Source organism: Rhincodon typus, chromosome 6, assembly GCF_021869965.1.
Source record: "Rhincodon typus isolate 14 chromosome 6, sRhiTyp1.1, whole genome shotgun sequence".
NCBI classification, from domain to species: Eukaryota; Metazoa; Chordata; class Chondrichthyes; order Orectolobiformes; family Rhincodontidae; genus Rhincodon; species Rhincodon typus.
Genome location: NC_063337.1, coordinates 105586464 through 105608972, shown reverse-complemented (window position 1 = coordinate 105608972; position 22509 = coordinate 105586464). Strand labels below are relative to the sequence as shown.

Here is a 22509-nt window from a genome sequence, read left to right as displayed (position 1 = left end):
CTTCCTGCTCCTCTGATGCTGCTTGGCCTGCTGTGTTCATCCAGCTCCACACCTTGTTATCTCAGATTCTCCAGCATCTGCAGTTCCTACTCTCTCTGAAACAATTTTAACCCCACTGCAAAGCCTCTTCTAAGGATGCCTACCCTGAAGAAGTTACCCTCCTCTCACCGGAAAAACCTCAGTGGATCTCTCTCCCACTGCAACTCTCTCGTAATCTCTTCGGCCTTGAAACTGCTCGACCACGTCCTGAAGCAAACCAGGTACTACAGCCACATCACCTTTCTTAGTACCTGCCTACGGAACCAGATCATCCCCACTGGACTGTAGTCCACATTCAGGCCTTGCCAATTTGGCCCCAACTGTGACAATATCTACATTCAGAACATTTGAGATCCTTCAGAAGCATTTCTCCCTGCGACTTCTGAAACACACATTCGCAGCAATGCGCCGGCATCTCCTGGCACTACAATCAAGCCTACCCCAGCTCAGAGCCTCCCTTTCCCAGACCTGCAAAGGACCTCTCCTGTTTTTTATTCTTCGTAGGATCCACAACCTGAACTCAGATTTAAATTCAACTGGCGTTCAATTGTTAAATTAATTGGCTGATTCCATCTCGTTGCCAAAACATCAAAACATGGTTTCCGATCGCACAGCCAATTGATACATGTTTCCATTTTAGAACTGGTAGTTCATCTTCAGCTACATACAGACTTTTCTTTTCCTCTGTATAAATCTCTAAGCTTAGAAAAGCACTTTATCTCTTAAAGGGACCACGCATTGTTCTCTCTTATCTTTTTTTTAACAAATAAATTCTAGCTTCCTGCCTTCCAATTCACAATTGCACTACACAACTTCATAACATCTTTTCCCTTAAGAAAAAAAGACCATCATTATGAAGAGATGACTTCATTTAAAGAAAATCTTACCGGGTCCCTAGTGCTGTGAGGCAGCAGTGCTAACCACTGAGCCACCGTGCCGATCTTTGCATGAATGACTACCTGGTGGCTCAATTAGTCAGTCCTGCCACAACTTTGTTCATAAGTCTTTGATAAGTGGCTGGTGTGTTCTTCGTTCCAAAGGGCATTACTTTAAATTGATACAGCCCATTTGCTTTACAAATGCAGAAACCTCCTTCACTCTCTCCAACAAAGGTACTTGCCAGTAACCATGAAGTAAGTCTAACTTTGTGATGTAAGTGGCTTGTCCAACTTTTTCCATACAATCCTCCAGCCTTGGAATTGGGTACGAGTCAGACTTAGTTACGGCGTTGACCTTATGATAATCCACGCAGAATCGTTGAGTACCATCAGGTTTGGGAACCAACATGATCGGTGAACTCCACTCGCTTTTACTTAGCACGTTGATGTCTTCTTCGAGCATCACTTCAACTTCTTTCTGTACCTGTGCAGCTTTGAGAAAAATAAGCCTGTAGGAGTGTTGTTTTATCGGAACAGCACTCACTACTTTAGCCTCACGTACTATAATATTAGTCCTCTCAATTGTATTCCTACAGATGTCCTGATATTGCTGCAATAAGCCTTTTAATTGAGTTTTCTGTTCCTGACAGTTAGCTCATTATCCTATCCCATTCTCCAAGACCTTCCGCATTATTCTGAGGCAAATCACCATCCACATCGTCTGGATTTGATTTCTTACACTGACGGGTGGTAACTGATACCTGTTTCTCTGGTTCCCTGTCCCTGTAATAGTAAGGTTTCAGCATATTCCTGTGACATACCCGCATAAAAGTTTTGCCTATCTGACATCTTTACCAGATAATTAATCTGACTCAACATCTTCTCAATCTGATAGGGACCACTAAACCTTGCTTTGAAGGGATCTCCTACCACTGGTAACATCATCAATATTTTAGCCCCACGGGCAAATGTATGAATTTTAGATTTCTTATCTGCTTCTTGCTTCATTAGATGCTGTGTCACCTACAGATGTTGTCTAACTAATTCACCTACTCTGTTTAATCTTTCTCTCACTTCAGATACATAATCCAACTGTGAGATCGCTGACTTCAGACCTATCAACTTTTCCTTAATTAATTTTAAGGGTCCTCTTACTTCATGTCTGAATATCAACTCAAATGGAGTAAACTGAGTTGATTCATTTGGAGCATCTCTATTGGCAAACAATATAAATGGGATATCTTTATCCCAATCATTGGGTACTCCTAGCAATAAGCCCTCAGCATGGTCTTCATCACCTGATGTCACCTTTCCGGTGGTCCCTGGGATTCAGGATGGTATGTGCTTGATTTAAACTGTTTGATGGCTAAACTATCCATGATCTCCTTAAATAGTTTAGCAGTAAAATTGGACACTTGGTCTGACTGAATCTCCCTGGGTAATCCATAATGGGTAAAGAAAGCAAGCTACTCCTCCACAACCTTTTTTGCCTTGACACTCCATAATAGAATTGCCTCTGAAAGTTTGGTAGACACATCCATTATGGGTAGCAAATACTGGTTTCTACCTTTGGTTTTAGGGAGGGGACCTACACAATCAATCATAACCCATGTGAAAGATACTTCAAATGCAGGAATTAGCATCAAAGGTGCTGGTTTTATTACTGTCTGTGGTTTTCCTACCATTTGACATGTATGGCAGGTACGGCAAAATTCAACCACATCTGTATGTAATCCAAGCCAATAGAAATGCTTTTGTATCTTAGTCTGAGTCTTCCTCACTCCAAGATAACCTCCTGCAGGTAATTCATGTGCTACCCGCAATACTTCCTGTCTGTATTCTATTGGCGAAACAATCTGGTGCACTTTCGCCCGTTTCTCATCTGCACAAACCTGCCAAGGTCTCCATTTTCACTTTTGGATTCTATCCTTAAGATAATAACATTTGGGATACATTCTTATTCCATTTCTGAGTTGCCTTAATGATACAAACCTTTTATTGTCTCATCCTTTTGTTGTTACTCCATTTATCTTTCGGAACTAAATACCTCTGCCTGATTCTCTACATGTTTAGGAATTTCCTTTACCATTTCATCAAACAGGGTGTCAACTAACTAAACCTCAACTCCTTCGTCTTTCTCTTTGGTTCTTCAGTCTTGTTGTAACTTATAATTGTAGGTTCTTGTACCACACAGTCTGGAAAAATGCCAGGGTATTTTCTTTCAAACTCCTCAGTTCCCTGGTTTTCCTTCGGCTTCTCCACTACAAGGGGTGTCTCTCCCACCTTTGATCCTGCTAGGTCATTTCCAAGAAGAAACTCTACTCCTTGAATAGACACTTTATCAATCACTCCATCTGTCACTTCCCTAGTCTTGATTGGACTTTCCAACCTGATCTTACATAAGGGAACGCTAAATCTCTCTCCATTTATTCCACAAATTACCCCTCTCTCGGGTGACATTTCAGAAGGAGTGCAAATACTTTCATCTCTTATTATTAGAGACTGGTTAGCTCATGTATCTGTCAAAATTTTAACTTCTTTACCTTCTCCTCCTGTTCTTCCTAAGTAAACCTTGCCACAGATGTGAAGTCTTTGTAGAGATCAGGCACCATCTCACTATCACACCCGTGATTAGGCTGTGCATTCTCCTGTAGCTCCTCAACTTCTTTTGGGATTTCCTTCACTACCTCAACTAGTCCCACTGGTTTAGTCTCTTTTACCACATGCTTTTTCCCAGTGCTTTTCTTAAACCACTGGCGCTGTGACTTTATGTGTTGCACTCTGTTACAGTGAAAACACCTAAGGCCTTTCACTTCCTTTTCACTCTCTTGGGTTTCTTTTTTCACCTGTGGTAAATTGTTCCCAGTGTGATCTGCTTTTTGTTTTTCATTGAAGGATCTCCCATTTTCCCAATTTCTATCCCTCATGGAATGAAGTTGCTGCCAGAAGCTAAATTTTGATTTATGCACTAATGCGCATTTGTCTGTCATTGCAGCAGCTCTTCTTGCTGTTTGAACTTTTTATTCCTCAACAGGAGTTCTTATCATTTCTGGAAGTGAATTTTTAAACTCCTCCCGCAGAATGATCTCTCTAAGATCCTCGTATGTCTTTTCTATCTTTAATGCTCTCACCCATCTATTGAAGTTGCCATGTTTAATTTCTTTCAAACTCGACATAAGTCTGACCTGGTTCCTTCCTTACATTTCTGAACCATTGTCTGTATGCTTCTGGTACTAATTCGTAGACATTCAAAATAGTCTGTTGCACTCCTTCATAGTCGCCTGACATCTCAATGGACAGTTCTGCAAACACCTCGCTAGCCCTTCGTACCAACTTGGTCTGAATTAACATTACTGACACAATCTCTGGCCAATTCATCCGCCCAGCCAATTTCTTGAAGGAAATAATAAGGCCTTCTACATCTTTTTCATCAAATTTTAGCAATGTTTGGACACATTTGTTTATATCCCTACCAAGCTGTTGGCTACAATGGTTCTCAGATGGTGGTTAGCTGTCCTGCTGACTTTCAAAGACCCTCTCCTCGTATACCTACATTGATATACATATCAATTTTCTTACAATAGCATTAGTCGGAGGTTGTCAAAACCATCAGATTTAAATTCAATTGGCTTTCAATTGCTAAGTGCTTGGTTTAAGTTAATTGGCTGATTCCATCCTGTTGCCAAAACATCAAAACATGCCTGGTTTCTCATCACGCAGCCAATTGATACATGTTTCCATTTTAGAATTGGCTATACATCTTCAGCTACATACAGACACCGTTTTTTCCCCATATAAATCTCTAAGCTTAGAAAAGAACTGTAATTCTTCAAGGGACCACACACTTTTCTCCCTTATCACTTTGCTACAAACAATTTCTAGCTTCCTGCCTTCCCATTCATGATTACTCTACACAAATTCATAACACATACAATTAACAAGAGTTAGCTACCAGTGCCAATAGATAACAATGGAGGTATGTCTGTGGCCTTTACAGGGTGAGAAAAATGTAATGGTTGCAGAACTTGAAGTTTTTACTGAAGCAGTATATCCAAGGTATCACCACAGTAGAAGAGAATTCATGGATGGACCATCAGTCATTGGGAAATACTGCAGAATGGCCACATCTTGGCCTTGTTCTTAACACAGCAATAAACTTGACAATGAAACCAATTACAAAGCAATACCAGAACAATCATTCCTGTTTTATTCAGCAAGTTAAGGAATTGAAGTATAAATTGTAAAGTAAATCTGAAATTCTAATAGGTCACATGGCTAGCTAGGATTATACACAATTATTCAGCACAAGTCCATGGCATTTGGTCTCACTGGTTTATGCTCCACTTAAGCCTTATCCAATATTTCCTAAGTCTGACACTGTAATTCCAGAATTTCCTTTTCTCTCATATGCCTGTCTAGATTTTGCTTTATTGCATCTGCATTACTCACTTTAGCTGTTGCTTGTGAAAGCATGCTTCACATTCTTACCATTCACTTGATAAAAAGGTTTCTCCTGAATTCCCTGTTTAACTTCTTAATGACTGCCTTATGTTAATGGTCCTGCTGTTCCCTTTGATTCCACCCTTGGGTGACTGTCTGTGTGTAGCTTGCACATTCTCTCCATGTCTGTGTGGGTTTCTTCTGCGTGCTCCAGTTTTCTCCCACAATCAAAAGATGTGCGGGTTAGGTGAATAACTGCATTTTATCTCTACCCTTCTGTCTTAAAGCCAACTAGCTATCCGCTCTGTTACTTGTCCCCAACTTTATTTCCTTTGAACGGGTTCATGGTTCTGTTATATGACATCTTATCAAAGACTTCTTAAAATCCAGATTTTAACCTAGATTAATATTATAGTAAATGTGGAATTCTGTTCAGTTTACTACCTCATTGCATTAATTTGATTACCTAAAAGATAGACTTTTTTGTGGAATGTGTTTTTTTTTAAATTCTGGTTTTGTAACCAATGTGGTGCTGGAGAATGGCAACATTGTACACTTTTCATTGTACTCGTGTATCCCTATACTTGAGTACATGTGACAATAATATCTAATTCTAGTTCTAATTCTAATTCTAATTCTAATTCTAATTGTTTTTTTACCTGGATTTATATGTAAAGAGAGAAAATCAAAATCTCCTAACTCTTGTTGCACACTAACAAGGGTGTTATCTTGTATGCTGAACTGTTATTCGACTCGTCATTGTAATTATGTAAAGTTGAATCTTTGCAGAATTGTGTATTCAGTTCAGTGTATGTAAAATTGTCTTCCTTTAAGAATGTGCATTTAATCCGACCAAGTTTCCTTTTTACGCAGTAATTACTCTGAAACCCACTAGGCACGGGCCAGGCTGGTGTCGTCAGCTGGCCACAACAGGCTTCAGCATTTTCTAGTGCGTGTGCTGTTGGCATCACCTTATTTTGCCCACACTGCTGCCAGTGTTTTTGCAGTGATTTAACTAATTAATGGCAATTATAAAAGCGATAACCAATCCACTGTAGTACCTTGTTGCTTGTCGTACTCCTTGCACAGATTCAGTCTGGGATGGTGGAGAAATGCCCGTTCAGAAAGACGGGAAGTATTGATGTAATTGCAGTGTGATTATATCAGCAACGCCATATTTGTGGCAGGTAGCTCCTCCTGCTGCTGCTGTATGGCTTGGTTGTGATGTTGTATTGCTGTGCTGAGTTCTTGCCTGTCTATGTTCATTCCTCCGGCTGATGATGGCGTTCGCAATAAACACAGCCTTCTTTTCAATATAAGGAGAGTTGACTCTTTATTTGAAAACTGCTTTACATACAAATGTTGAATCTGTCAGCGCGCAAATATCCCTTCAATATAGTTGAATCTTGAAATTTGATTTTGTGTTCAAGCATTTCCATTTGAAACCAAGTAATTAGAACTCATTTTGGCGAAGACTTATTGTGTAGGCAGAAGGTTACTGCACATCATTTTTTGAAAGCCTTAACATTTGAAATCCCAAGTGGCTTTTGGTTAGGTTATTAAGAAAACCAATTCAGTGCTAGCCTTGACTTTTCAGAATGCTTCTCTATGAAAAGCCTGATATGACAGATGATTGATTAAAGATGATGGATACTGTTTCTAACAGAAATGCAGTTCATGTTTCTTGTATCCCATTTAAACAGCTTCTGCACTTAATTTGGCACACTCACTAATTAATATGATACATTCTGCTCAATTTCACTAATATGAGCATCTACCAATTTCAGCAATGCAGTTCAATCCTGAAGGAATAACATATTTTAAGATCAGTTGCAATTAGAATTAATTTCTATATTTTTATGACTTTAGCCCATTGAACCGATATCTTTACACTGCAGTCAATTGTTGACAAAATTTAACACTTATTTTAAAAGTTTAATAATAACTGTTTTGTCACTGGCTATTGTTTAATTGTAATTCTTCGTTTTAAGACTTCAAGTATTTATTTGAAGTTAAGTGGATTTTGTGTTGTATTATGGGTTTGTGTATCATTGACTGTATCGGCCAGCAAGTGCATTTTCATCAGATGCAGTAGGTATGCTGTATGAGACAGTCAAAGCACTTAATATAGAGATGAGTAGAAAAGTCCAAGCATATGTTTGGTATAAGTAGGAGGTACGTTATTGAAATTTTTAAATGGATTGCAAAGCCAGTAACGTTGTAATTGAAATCAACAAATAATTTTGTTGCTAGCATGTTTCCCTTTGTGTCTTAGCACTGAGGGCCAGTAAATCATACAACTTGCATTTATTTTCTCCTTTTGGAATTCCAGACCCAAACAGAGTGAGTTAAGTTCAAATTTGTAGTCTGAATTGATTTTCTGGCAAACTGATTTCCTGCTGAATTCTACAACCCATGACAAAGCTGGAATGCTTGTGCAGGTGAAGGACAGACTCCAGACATAGTATTTCCCTGGAAGGTAATAGAAGCTTAGGCTTTAAACTTTTTTAAGGAATGGCAGTGGAGGGTTGCTTTTCGGACTGGAGGCCTATGATCAGTGGTGTGCCACAAGGATCGGTGCTGGGTTCATTGCTTTTCATCATTTATATAAATGATTTGGATGTGCATATAGGAGGTATGATTAGTAAGTTTGAAGATGACACCAAAATTGGTGGTGTAGTGGACAGTGAAGAAGGTTACCTCAGACTACGATGGGACCTTGATCAGATGTGCTAATGGGCTGGGGAGTGGCAGATGGAGTTTAATTTAGATAAATGTGAGGTGTTGCATTTTGGTAAGGCAAATCAGGGCAGAACTTATACACTTAACGGTAAGGTCCTGGGGAGTGTTGCTGAGCAAAGAGAAGTAGGGGTGCAGGTGCAGAGTTCCTTGAAAGTGGAGTCGCAGGTAGACAAGGTGGTGAAGGAGCATTTGGCATGCTTGCCTTTATTGGTCAATGCATTGAGTATGGGAGTTGAGATGTCATGTTTTAGACAACTGCATTCCAGTCTGGTTCTGGTCTCCCTGCTATAGAAAAGATGTTGTTCAGAAAAGATTTACATGCCCGAACAGGTTGATTGAAAATTATTATAAATAGGATCTTGATTGTGGCTATTATTAATTGCTATAAATTACAAATGTCTTTTAAGGAAGGAAGTCTGCCATGCAGACTTTGATAAGACTGCAGACCCACAGAAATGTAGATGACAATTAACTTTCTCTGGAATTCCTTCACGAACCACTTTGTTGCAAGGGCAGTTAGGGTTGCCCAACAAATACTGACCTTACCAGTGATGTGTGCATCCCAGGCCTCAAAGGAATTTAGGAACTGGTTCCTATTTGTTGACTTCTACTTTGAGAATGAGGTTGAAATCTTTGTAGGTTTTCCTGCCTAGCGTTAAATGTGGCAGATTGAGAATAATATGCACTGTTTCTGAGGTGCCCCTGTCTTTTGTGTCTTAACATTTCGTGAGCAGACACTTGACATGGCGGTTGATGGACCTTATAGTTTGCTAAATGGAGACTATAGTATAATTCCTTTACTGCCATTTAAGTCCATTGGATAGAATTGTGACTGCTGCTTCTGTGCCTAAGTTAAATGTATCATGTCTGTTGACTTCAATGTTAGTGCTTCAATATTGATTTTCATTTTTTGTCATGTCTCCAGGAAAGTGTTTGTTTTCTGTAGTGCTTCTTTTGGAAGCAGTTGATCACTACTTTAAAATGCAGGTTTTTTTAAGATGTCCACTCTTAAAACAATAGTTGTGATTGCAGCCATAGCATTTGGTGGAGTGGGTGAACCTACTTTCTACCTGTGGAGCTTGGTACCATGCAAGCACCTTATGGAAGGTCATATCTTTACTGTGTGATTCCCCTGCTGTGCCATAGAGTGAATTCTGTTCTTTATCCTTGAAGATGAATGTCTTGAGCTGCTTTGCATTTCAGCCTTCTGTATTCTGGAAGGTTCTTGGGTGAGGTATGGCAGAATTTACTACTAATGGCGTCTTCCACAGTACAGTTTGTGTTAGTTGTTGCAGTGTCATGTCGGTTTTCCCTTCTCTGGTTTGATTGTTGAGCTGGCCTCGAAGCTCTTCAGCATCTGTTGTCTGGAACAGCTGGATTTCTTTTCGGCTTTTAGTTTGTGATTCCTGATCCTTTTTCTGAACCTGATCACTGTTTGCCACCATGTAGCATTATTGATGGGAGCTTTGAGGGGCTTGAGACCAACAAATGTTGAACTCAAGGCTAATGTGAACTGTTGTCATTTATTGCCTACTGGTTACACACAGAAGTGTGGTTGGGCAGGAGTTTGCTAATTGACAAGGCCATAAGACCATAAGATATAGGAACAGTAGGACACCATTCAGCACATCGGGTTTGTTCTGCTATTCAATGATGTCATGTTTCCAGCAAATCTCAGCCCCTTGTGGTTTGGCATCATCATAACACAGCTCGTTATGCTTCTGAATTTCTTTTAATCTTTGATGAGATGTGAACATTGCTAGCAAGGTCAACATTTGTTCGCCATTGCTATTTGTACTTACGAAGGTGGTTGTCAGCAGCCATTTTGAACTGCTGCAATCCACTTATTGCAACTGTACCAAAAAAGCTGCTAGGAAGGGTGTTCCAGAACTTTGCTACAATAATAGTGAAAGGAACAGTAAATTAGTTCCAAGTCAAAATGATATGTGAAGTTTGGATGGGAAATAGATGATGGTGGTGTTCCCATGCATCTGTTGCCTTTGTTCTTTGTGTGTTTAGTAGACTGTTGATGGAGTCTGGATGAATGCTGCAGTGTACTGTGCAGACTGTACATTTTCTGCCACTGTGGAAGGGAGTACTTGTTTGCATTGGTGGCGCTTTGATCAAGCTGGCTACTTTGTTCTATTTGTGAGCTTGTTGAGTGTTTTTGGAGTTGACCCCATCCATTCAGATGGAGAGTATTTCTTCACAATCCTGGCTTGTACCTTGTAGATGGTGTACAGGGAGCGGGAGATTTCAGGATTTCCAGCCTCTGACCTTCTCTTGTAGTCACAGTATTTACATTGCTGGTCCAGCTTAGTTTTGGTCAGTTGTAATCCCCCGGATGTTGATAGTGATAGATTCAGTAATGGTAATGGCATTTAATGTCATGGAAGATGGTTATATTCTCTCTTGTTGGAGATGGCCATTACCCAGTCCTGGTGTGGCATGAGTGATACTTGCTATCTGCCAATCCAAATGCACATGTTGCTTAGGTCTTGCTACATTTGGACATGGACTGCTTTTGTATATGAGAAGTTGCAAATGTTGTTGAACATTGTGTAATCATCAGCGAATAATCCTGCTTCTGCACTTATGATGGAGAAAAGGTTATTGATGAAGCAACTAGAGATGATTGGGTCAAGGGGCCGAAGCTGAGGAACTTGCATGGTGATGTCCTGGAATGGAGATGACTGGCCTCCAACATCTACAACCATATTCTTTTGTGCTTGGTACGACTTCAACCAGCAGAGAGTTTTCCACTGATTCTGATCTGTTTTTAGTTTTGCTCAGGCTCCTCGATGCCACACCCGTTTGAATGGTACCTTGATGTTGAGGACAGTCACCTCTCTTCTGGAGCTCAGCTCTTTTGTCCATGCTTGAATCAAGGCTGTAATGAGTTCAGGAGCTCAGTGGCTCTTGTGGAACCTAAGCTAGGCATCAGTGTGCAGGTTATTCTTTTGCAAGTGTATTTGATTGCACTATCAATGATTCCTTCTATCACTTTGCTAAGGTCCAGTCGTAGACTGAAGGGCAATAATCGGCAAATTTGATTTTGTCCTGATTCCAAAGGCTTTCAGGGATGCCATGCTTTCAGTTATTGATTGATATCATATAGAGTAAATCGACTTTATTGAAGACTGACAGCTGTGATGTTGGAGATCTCTGGAAGAGGCTGAAATGAATCATTCATTTCATACTTCTGCCTGGAGATGGATGCAAATACTTTTACCGTACCTTTTGCATTGATGAGCTGGGCTTCCTGTTGCTGAGTATGGGGATGTTTGTGTAGTCTCCTGTTCTTATTCTTGTTTAATTGTTCAGCATCATTTATGACTTGATGTGGCAGGGTTGCAGAGCTTAAATTTGTCTGATAATTGTGGGATCGGTTCATCCTGTCAATTGCATGCAGTTAATGCTTTTTGGCATGCATGTTGTCACTTCACCAGGTTGACACCTTATTTTTAGGTATGCCTGCTGCTGCTTCTGGCCTGCTGTTTCACATTCTTCATTGAACTAGTGTTGATCTTCCAGCTTGGTATTAATGGTAAAGTTGGGGGATATACCAAGCCATGAAGTTTCAGTCTGTGGTTGAATTGGCACCACATGGAAGCCCAATTTTGAGTTAAAAACTAAAAGAGCTGTGGATGATGTAAATCAGGAACAAAAACAGAAGTTGCTGGAAAAGCTCAGGAGGCCTGGCAGCATCTGTGAAGAACAATCAGAGTTAACGTTTCAAGTCTGGTGACCCTCCCTGAGAAGGGTCTGTTCTGAGGAAGGGTCACTGGACCCAAAATGTTAACTCTGGATTTTCTTCACAGATGTTGCCATACCTGCTGAGCTTTTCCAGCAACTTCTGTTTCTGTTCCCAGTTTTGAGTTGTTGGATTTATTCAAAGTCTGTCCCACATAGCACGAATGGCAGTGCCTTGTGATACGATAGCATCCTGAATGTGAAGATAGGACATTGGCTCCGTAAGGAGTGTGTGATGGTCACTTTTGTTGGTGCTGTATTTGACAGATGCACCTGCAGCAGATAAAGATAAGAGTTTCTCTTGTTACTTGTCAAAAACCCAGTTTAGCAGCTGTGTTCTTTGAGACTTGAGCTTGGTCAGTCGTGGCGCTGCTGAGTCAGTCTTGGTGGTGGGCGTTGAAGTCCCATACTCATTCCTATATTTCATGCCCTTGCTACCAATTGTCCTTTCTCAAAATGTGTTCAGCACGGAGGATTATTAATTCATTAGTTGAAGGACAGGGCTTGGTGACAGTGAGTTGAAGATTTCCTTGCCCTGTTTGAACACATGTCAGGAAACTTTATGGAATCAAAAGTTAATCTTGGGGTCTCTCCAGGCAGCTCCTTCCTGATAGTGCAGATTGTGATAACACACAATCATAAATAGGAAATGTGAAGGTGGGAAATTGCAGACGTCAAGTTTGCAACTCTACCTGGTACTCTCCTGTGATGTGTTAGTGCAGAACAAGGAGCAGTGTAATTATTGAGCAGAGATTTCTGGGGGCAATCTGACTTTGGGGGGGGAGTGCCCCTGATGTGAAAAGTGCATTCTTTGAAGATACCACTCCTCTTTCCTTCCAGCCCTTTTAAAAAGTTTGTGGAAAAAAAAATTGTCTATTCAGCTTGCCTGCCCATGCCAACCATGTTATGGAATGACTGGGTAATATTTATGTCATTTAACCTGTAATTATTTGTTTAGATGTGGTGGGTGATCTGCCAATATTGGTGCCAGCCCATGCTTCATATTTGTGGAGATGAGTTCCAGAGGGGATGGAAAGATGGTGGGCCAGATGCCTGCTGGCATGTAGTATCTAGCCAGTATTTGTTGCGTTGTGTTGTAAAGATGCTGTGTGCTGTCTTGTTTTCTCTTATTCATTAGTAAGTAAATCCAGATAAAACTGGGAAATCTGATATCAGAGGGAAGATGAAAATTGGATTTTGTCTGCCAATCTAAATAATTATTTGGCTGATCTATCTTTCTGTAGGATTTAATGATATAACTAAAGAACTTGCATCAGAATGCAACACACATAATGAGTGGAATAAGCATATCTTGTGAGAACATGTATTTTGTAACATTTGAAATGTTATGAACATTGTTTAGTTTGATTATAAATCAATCAATTGATATTTGTTCCATTTGAGTACAATTAAAACGTATTAAATAAATGTTTTATTTTGAATACAATGGCAAGAGCACATTTTTCCCTTCTCACAGATAATTTGAACACTTTATTATTTACAAATTTGTACCCGAACAAAACCATATTTTTCATTGTGATTTTTGTTACTTTTCAGGGCTGTTTGAAGAACAGACAATACGCTGCAACCTTACCCCATGAATTCATCCATGAATTAAAATCTGGTGTTGCAGATGAAAGACTTTGCAGTTTTCTGGAATCCCTCCGTGTATCTTTGACTAGCAATCCTATCAGGTAATGAAGACATCTTTACGTGTATGAATCAGACACTTTTGGAATGTCTTAAATGTCCAGAACTTGCAGTCTTACAATAAATTTCTTATTCAGGTGCGTACAATTAACGTAAATCACATTGATCATTAATTAGTATTAACAAAACTGTGTAAGTCAAAATAATGTATTTACATTTTTTTCTGGCCATCACGAATTGTTCATTTCATTCTTCTGACCGGTCATGATAGTGAAAAAAGGTGATTTTTGAATTCTGTCATTTGATTTCAACACCTGGGACTTTCGTGGCCTGACATAATTTTGACAAAAGGGACTGAACATTGACTTAAAATGGCCACAGCTATCATCTGATGAGACAGATCAGTCAAGTTTCATGAAACTAATGCATAATAAATAAATTGTCTAAACTGAAGTTAACATTTTATAAAGAGGCACTGAACTAGTTTACCCAGGGAAGTTTGTCTCTTTTTTTTAAATTTGCATCTATATGATGAGTTTCACAGTTTGGTGATGAAAGACAGCAGCTGCAATTATTAGACTTGCAAACAATAAACTCAGGCATAGAAAAACCAAAACTAGCTTGGATTTTAATGAACTACTTTTGGCAGAGCGGTGAAATTTCTATGTGACTGCAGAAGTAGCTCAAGCTCTCTTTTGGCTTCTTAAGAAGGAAAAGTGTCTGGTTATAGAATGGATTAAAGAGAAACATCATAATGCGGAGAACTTAAAAGATAACAAATATCTGCTGCTGCTGAGGATGCAAGACATCAATTGAATCACCTGTGACCTCCTAAGGACTCTAAACTATTCCTAATCAATATGGTAGGTATTGGGTTGCTAAATTTTCATTCAAGAGATATAGAACCATGCTTATAAGCACATAAATGTTTTGGCCCACTGAGGAGATTGAAAAAAAGGGAGCCATTTTGCCCTCTTCATCTGGTCACAACATTAGCAAAATGGATAATTTCACATTTCTTAACTTGATCACTATCGTCTTGCTCACTCATACAACCGGTCAATATCACTTTGCAACCATTTTGCAATGACCTCAGAGCTTACTTTCTTACCGAGCTTAGTGTCTTCAGCAAAATTGGATGCATTACAATCAGAACACTACCTTTGTTAAACTCTGCGAGCCCAAAACTGCACCATTTTGGTATTCTGCTTTGTTCTGTTTACCAATTTTCAATCCTGCTCACATATTTTCCCAGTCACTGAAACCATAGCCTGTTTAATTACCTATTTTGTGTCATGTTATTAAATGCTGTTTGAAAATCCAAATGTACTACCTCCATTGTGTGGCCGATAACATCCTCGAAGATCTCTAGCAGATTCGTCTTTAGTTTTCTAAAACCAAGTTGTCTCTGCCTAATGGTATTATAGCATTGCAGATGCTTTGTTATCGTGTTCTTAATGATAGGTTTCAATATTTCCACTACTACTGAAGTCACGTTAACTGTCCTTTAATTTCCCTGTTTTCTTTCTCCCCTCTCTTGAACATTGGGGTTACATTTGCAACATTCTAATCCATGGAAGCTGTTTTATTACCTAGGGAATGCTGGAAGGCCAAAACTAATGCATCCATTATCTTTGTAGCTTTTCCTTTATAAAACTGTAGAATTTCAACCTTCAGGTCCAAGTTATTTATTGGATCTTAGTCCCACTAACTTCTCCAGTATTATTTCTTTTCTAATTTTATTTTTTATTGCAAGATATATGCAATTAATTGCCATTTTTGCTTTAAAGAAAATAAATAAATTCTCAAGACTGGCTGAGGAAGTTAAGTATTGCTCTAAATCTTACAGATATTATACATCTTGCAGATACTTTAACCTGATTGATTTTGAATTTAGTAAGCAAAGAAGCTTTTGTTTTCTTCTTGAAGGATAATAACATGTTAGAGTATATTACTCACTGCTGCAGAATATATCCTGCTGGAATTTCCCTGAAGCCCATTTGGCCTTTTTTAACACTTACTTTATAGGTTCCAAGCTCTGTTCTTCAACTTGTTTATTCTGATCTTACATTTTACAGTGATAGAATATTACAACACAGAAAGAGACTTTTTGGTTCATCGTGTCCATGCCAGTCATCAAGCACCTATCTACTCTAATCCCATTTCCCGGCATCTGGCTCTTAGCCTTGTCTGCTGTGGTATTTCAAATGTTTGTCTAAATATTCTGCAGATGATATGACAGTTCTGACCTCTATAACTATTTCACGCAGTGAATTCCAGATAGCCACCACTAATTTCTCCTTAAATTTTCTCCAAACCTGCTGCCCCTTAACTTTAATCTATTGGTAAATTCTTGGTAATTGCCTCCTCAACTAAGTGGAAACGTTTCTTCCGATTGACCCTGTCCATGTCCGTCATAATTGTGTCGACCTTAATCAAGTCCGCCTCCAACTGCTCTGTTGCATGGAAAACAACCCCAGCCTATGTAGTCTTTCTTCAAAGCTGAAATGCTCCAGCCCAGGCAGCATTCTGCACCCTCTCCAGTGCACTCACATCCTTCTTATAGTGTGGTCACTAGAACAGTACACCAGCTGTAGCCTAACCAATATCCTATACAGCTCTTCCATAACTTCCCAGCTCTTGTATTCCATGCCTTGACTATTAAAGGCAATTATCTCAGATGCCTTCTTAACCACCCTATTCACTGGTCCTGCTGCCTTCAAGAATCTATGTTCATGCACACCAAGGTCCCACTGATCCTCAACTACCCAACTTCCTACCATTCATTATATACTCCCTTAATCTGTTAGATCAAATTGCATGGGATCCGAAAGGCTTTTACTTTCTTGAGCAGTCACCCATGCAATACTTTATCTAAAGTCTTCTTGAAGTTCAGGCAGATTACATTGAGGCCACAACATTGGATAATTTCAAGAAGGGGTTGGATGTAGCATCTTGACGTACATAGCAGCTGTGAGCAGCATGTTATCCGAAGGAGGTAAACATACTGGAGAGAGTGCAGAAGCAATTTACGAGAGCAGTTGAAGGGATGAGTAACCTCAGTTACGAAGAAAAGTCGAATTAGGGCTGTCCTCTTTGGAGAGGAGTAGGCTAAAAGGAGATCAAAATCATGAGCGGGCTGAATGGTGTGGGTAAGTGGAGGTAATGTGTGAGGATACAGGGAAAAAGCAAGAGATTTGTAGTAGGTAATGATGCTCAACTGAAACATGGTGTAGACATAATGGGCTAAATTGCCGCCTCCTATGCCATAAAACTTTTGTGATTGTGTAATTTCCATCGTGTTTCTTGATAGTGAATACAAAGTCATAATTTAAAACCATACTTATATCTTCCGACTCTATGCACACGTGGCCACTTTAGTTTCTAATGGCCTCTATTCTTCCCTGGCTATTCTTTTGTTCCTAATATATTTAGAAAATGATACTTTGAATAATACTTCATTTTAATTGCCAGTGTTTTCTTTTATGGCCCACGTTGCTCTGCTAATTTCTTTCTTAAATAACCTTCTGCACTTTTTTTCTAGGATTTCTCCTCTTTTTAAACCTTGGTGTCTGCTGTAAGCTTCTCTTTTCTTTGTTTTCTAATCATGTGTGTTCCTTGATAACCAAAAACCTGATCTTGTTTGATCCCCCTTTACCTTCACAGGAACACATTGGTCCTGCACTCTCACCATTTTCTTTTCAAATGACTCCCACTGCTCTGATGTAGATTTTTCCACAAGTAGTTTCTCACAGTCCACTTTTTTCCGAACCTGTCATATTGTATTGAAACTGGCCTTTTCTCAATCCAATCCCATTTTAGTTTTCTCCATAACTACCTCAAATCTTACCAAGTTATGGTCACAATCATTGAAATGCACCCCAACTGAAACATGTACTTCCTGTTCAGTTTTGTTCCCTAAAACCTTCGTAGCCCTGCACCTGGAATCCTATTACCTGCAATTTCATGCAACTGCCATAATCAAAGAATAGAAGTTGTATTTAAGTGCATTCCATCAAGTTTTTCTTTACCTACATTATTTTTGTTTGTAACTTGACTTGATTGGAATAGACATGGTGGGCTGAAAGGCCTATTTCTGTGCTTTATGACTCTATGGCTTAATCCTTGCACTATAAAACCATAATTTTGAAAGCAGCATTCTGGGCAGTTGAAGTAACCAACATGCATTTGCAACAGGAACCACATTTACATGTTCCGAAGAAGGGTCACTAGAGTTGAAATGTTAATTCTGATTTCTCTCCACAGACGCTGCCAGATCTGCTGAGTTTATCCAGCAATTTCTCTTTTTTTTTCATATTTTGAGCATCTGCATTTCTTTGTTTTATAGCAACGTTTACATAGTGCCTTGAGCATGAGAAACATGGCAAGTTATTTCCCACAAATGTAATAAAGTATATAATTGTGTAAGAGCTGAATGGATAAGACCTTTAAAAAAGAGTTTCAAGGAATATTTAAAAGCGTTAAGGAGAAGTGGTTCACAGAATTTTTTAGAGGGAATTCCAATACTTTGTGTTGAGACAAATTAATATGAAGTCATTAATCTAAATCATGGGGGATTTCAAATTATATGGACTTGAAAAATCAGATGCACTAAGGTAATGTAAATATGAAGCTGACAGATGTTTGTGGGGTAGTTACTTAGAACAGCAACTTTAGAGACAACCAGAGAACAGGCAATACAAACATAAGAATGAGGGCAGGAGTTTGGTCCTTTAAGCCTGGTCGAATATTCAATAAGATCATGGCAGATCTGATTGTAATCCCAAATCCACATCCCCGACTACCTCTGATAATTTTTCAACACTTGCTTATCAAAGAACTATCTACCAATGCTTTGTGAATCTGATTGCATTGCCTTTTTCTGGAAGAGAGTTCCAATGATCTGTGCCCCTCCATGAGAGAGTATTTTTTGCCTCATCTCTGTTTTAAATGGGCAACCGCTTATTTAAAAACAGTGATCCCTCATTTTAGATTCTCTTATAAGGTGAAACATCCTTTCCACATCCACCCTGTTAATTTGCCTTAGGATCTGATATTATCTATTATTCTAAATTCTAACAGCCATAAGCCTAGCCTTTTGAACCTTTCTTTGTAATACAACCCATCTGTTCTAAGTATTATTCTGGTCAATCTCCTCTGAACTGCTTCCAATGCATATACATCTTTCCTGAAATAAGGAGACCAGTATTGTATAGAGTACTGAGATTTGATCTCACCAATACCTTCTATAACTGAAGCATAACCTACCTACTTTTGGATTCAATTGCTCTTTCAATAAAGAATAACATTCTATTAGCTTTACGACTTACTTGCTGTAAGTGCATAATAGACTTTTGTGATTCATGTACAAAAACACACAGATCCCTGTGCATCTTAGAACCCCTGCGATCTAACACTATTTAGATAACATACATTTTGAGATTCCTCCCCAAATGGACAATTTCACATTTTCACACTCCATTTGTCAGAATGTTTTCCCATTCTCTTAACCTAGGTATATACCTCTTTAACATCCTTTAACATAGTATGAAATTGTGTTATGAAGAAAATTCATCTTTCTGTCATCAGGAAATTTGGCAACTATAACTCTGCCCCCTCATCCAAGTCATTTATTACAATTGTAAACCGTTGAGGTCATAGTACTGATCCCTGTGACATGTCACTTGTTACATCTTTCCAACTGGAAATAGATCCATTGATACCTACTCCATGCTTCTTATTAGCCATTCAATGTTCTATCCATGCCAATACGCTGACCTCTTCGTCATGAGCTTTTACATTAGCCTTTGTGGTACGTTATCAAATGTCTCCTGGAAATCCGAGAACGGTACATACACTGGTTCCCCTTTACATGTTACTTCCACAAAGAATGCCAATTGATTGGTTTAACTTAATTTCCCTTTCAGAAATCCACATTGACTCTGCCTGCTTATCTTGAATTTATCAAAGTACCCTGTTATGTCCTTTTCAATAACAGCTTCTAATATGTTCCTTATGACCGATGTTGTCTAACTGGCCTATAGTTTCTGTTTTCTGTCCCGCTCCGTTTTTGAATATAGTGTTACATTTGCTAGCATTGAATCTAATTGGACCTTTCTTGAATCGTGAATGTTTTAGAAAATTAAGAATAATGTATCAACTATCTCAACAGCTACTTCTTTTAAGACTGTAGGAAGAAGTCCATTATAACCTGGACATTTGTCAGTCTGCAGTTCAAACAACTTAACACTGTACCACCTCTGTGGTAACTAAGTTTCTTGAGTTCCTTCCTCCCTTCCATTTCCTTCTATATACCTATTTGTGTGATTTTCTTTTGTAACCTTTTATAGTGAAGACTGATGCAGAATACCTGTTCAATTCATCTGCCATTTCCTTATTTTCCATTATGTAAATGACATACCGTTTTAAATTGTGTTTTTAAAAACTCGATTAAAACGAGAACCTGTTTTTTTAAAAAAAGGTGTTGCAAACATTGTGTAGAGACTGTTTGAACAGGCAGTAATTGAAAGTTGAGTTGCAGAAAATTTGGAGCTGTGGGGATGTACTGATACAACAAGGTGCAGGGCTGGATGAACACAGCAGGCCAAGCAGCATCATAGGAGCAGAGAGGCTGACGTTTCGGGCCTAGACCCTTCATCAGAAAAGGGGGAGGGGAAGGGGGTTTTGAAATAAATAGGGAGAGAGTGGGAGGCGGATAGAAGAGGGATAGAGGAGAGGATAGGTGGAGAGGAAACAAACAGGTCGAAGAGGCGGGGATGGGGCCAGGAAAGGTGAGTGTAGGTAGGGAGTTAGGAAGGGGATAGGTCAGTCCAGGGAGGACGGACAGGTCAAGGGGGCGGGATGAGGTTGGTCGGTAGGAGATGGAGGTGCGGCTTGAGGTGGGAGGAGGGGATAGGTGGGAGGAAGAACAGGTTAGGGAGGCAGGGACGAGTTGGACTGGTTTTGGGATGCGGTGGGGGGAGGGGAGATTTTGAAACCTGCCCCCATACCTCCTCCCTCACCCCCATCCCAGGCCCCAAGAAGACTTTCCACATCAAGCAGATGTTCACCTGCACATCTGCCAATGTGGTATACTGCATCCGCTGTACCCGGTGTGGCTTCCTCTACATCGGGGAAACCAAGCGGAGACTCGGGGACCGCTTTGCAGAACACTTACGCTCGGTTCGCAACAAACAACTGCACCTCCCAGTCGCGAACCATTTCAACTCCCCCTCCCATTCCTCAGACGACATGTCCATCCTGGGCCTCCTGCAGTGCCACAACGATGCCACCCGAAGGTTGCAGGAACAGCAACTCATATTCCGCTTGGGAACCCTGCAGCCCAATGGTATCAATGTGGATTTCACAAGTTTCAAAATCTCCCCTCCCCCCACCGCATCCCAAAACCAGTCCAACTCGTCCCTGCCTCCCTAACCTGTTCTTCCTCCCACCTATCCCCTCCTCCCACCTCAAGCCGCACCTCCATCTCCTACCGACCAACCTCATCCCGCCCCCTTGACCTGTCCGTCCTCCCTGGACTGACCTATCCCCTTCCTAACTCCCTACCTACACTCACCTTTCCTGGCCCCATCCCCGCCTCTTCGACCTGTTTGTTTCCTCTCCACCTATCCTCTCCTCTATCCCTCTTCTATCTGCCTCCCACTCTCTCCCTATTTATTTCAAAACCCCCTTCCCCTCCCCCTTTTCTGATGAAGGGTCTAGGCCCGAAACGTCAGCCTCTCTGCTCCTATGATGCTGCTTGGCCTGCTGTGTTCATCCAGCCCTGCACCTTGTTGTCTCAGTGCTGGATCTACTGCTTTTTGTTGTTTATGTAAATGATTTGCATGTGAATATGGGAGGCATAGTTAGTAAATTTGCAGGTGACACCCAAGTAGGTGGTGAACAGTGAAGATGTTTATCTCAGAATACAAAGGGACTTTGATCAGTTGGGCCAATAGGCTGAGGAGTGGCAGACAGAGTTTACTTTAGATAAATGTGAGATGTTGTATTTTGGTAAGACAAACTAGGACAGGACTTATATAAATAATGGTAGGGCCGTGGGGTGTATTGCCAAACAATGAGATCTTGGGGTGCAGGTACATAGTTCCTTGAAAGTGAAGATGCAGGCAGATGAGGTGGTGAAGAAGGCGTTTAGCATGCTTGCTTTTATTTTTATGATGAGTATGGGAGTTAGGATGTCATGTTGCAGCTGTACAGGACATTGGTAAGGCCACTTTAGGAATAATATGTACAATTCTGGTTGCCCTTCTATAGGAAGGACGTTGTTAAACATGAGAGGGTGCAGGAAAGGTTAACAAAGATGTTGCTGGGACCTGGAGGGTTTGAGTTATGGGGAGAGGCAGAATAGGTTGTGGCCATTTTCCCTGGAGTGTCGGAGGCTGAGGGATGACTTTATGGAGGTTTATAAAATCATGAGGGACATGGATAGGGTGAGTAGCCAAGGTCTTTTTCCCAGGGTGGGGAAGTTCAAAACTAGAGGGTGCAAGTTTAAGATGAGAGGGGCAAGATTCAAAAGGACCTGAGGGGTAACTTTTACACGCAGAGGGTGATGAGTGTATGGAACGAGTTGCTTGAGGAGGTGGTGGAGACGGGTATAATTACAACATTTAAAAGGCATGTATATGGGTATATGAATTTGAAAGGTTTACAGGGATATAGGCCAAATGCTGGCAAATGGGACTAGGTCTGATTGGGAACTCTGGTCAGTGCAGGTGAATTGGGCCGAAGGGTTTGTTTCCGTGCTGCATGACTGTGTGACTCTATGACTCTTAAGTCACATTTCACAGGTTCTTGTTGGTCACCTGTAATTCACTCATCCTGAATAAGCAATATTCTAATTAAGAGAATGATCATCGAAAAAGTAATTAAGACATTGGAGACGTTTTTGTTTATATTCTGCCTTTCACTTCCTCAGTGTCTCTAAATGCTTTGCTCCCAATGAACAATTTGTGTTTTATAGGCAGGTAATGTAGCTCATGTACACACA

The 22509-nt window shown here is 40.1% G+C and overlaps 1 protein-coding gene across 1 annotated transcript in view; it reads left to right on the top strand.

Annotated features, from left to right (window-relative positions):
• The window catches only part of LOC109923937 (protein diaphanous homolog 3-like), a 404377-nt gene that overhangs the window by 7627 nt on the left and 374241 nt on the right, over positions 1–22509 (top strand). The window contains exon 4 of the mRNA XM_048598427.1: positions 13410–13546. Coding sequence (XP_048454384.1) covers positions 13410–13546 — 137 coding nt within the window. The remainder of the gene's footprint in view (positions 1–13409; positions 13547–22509) is intronic.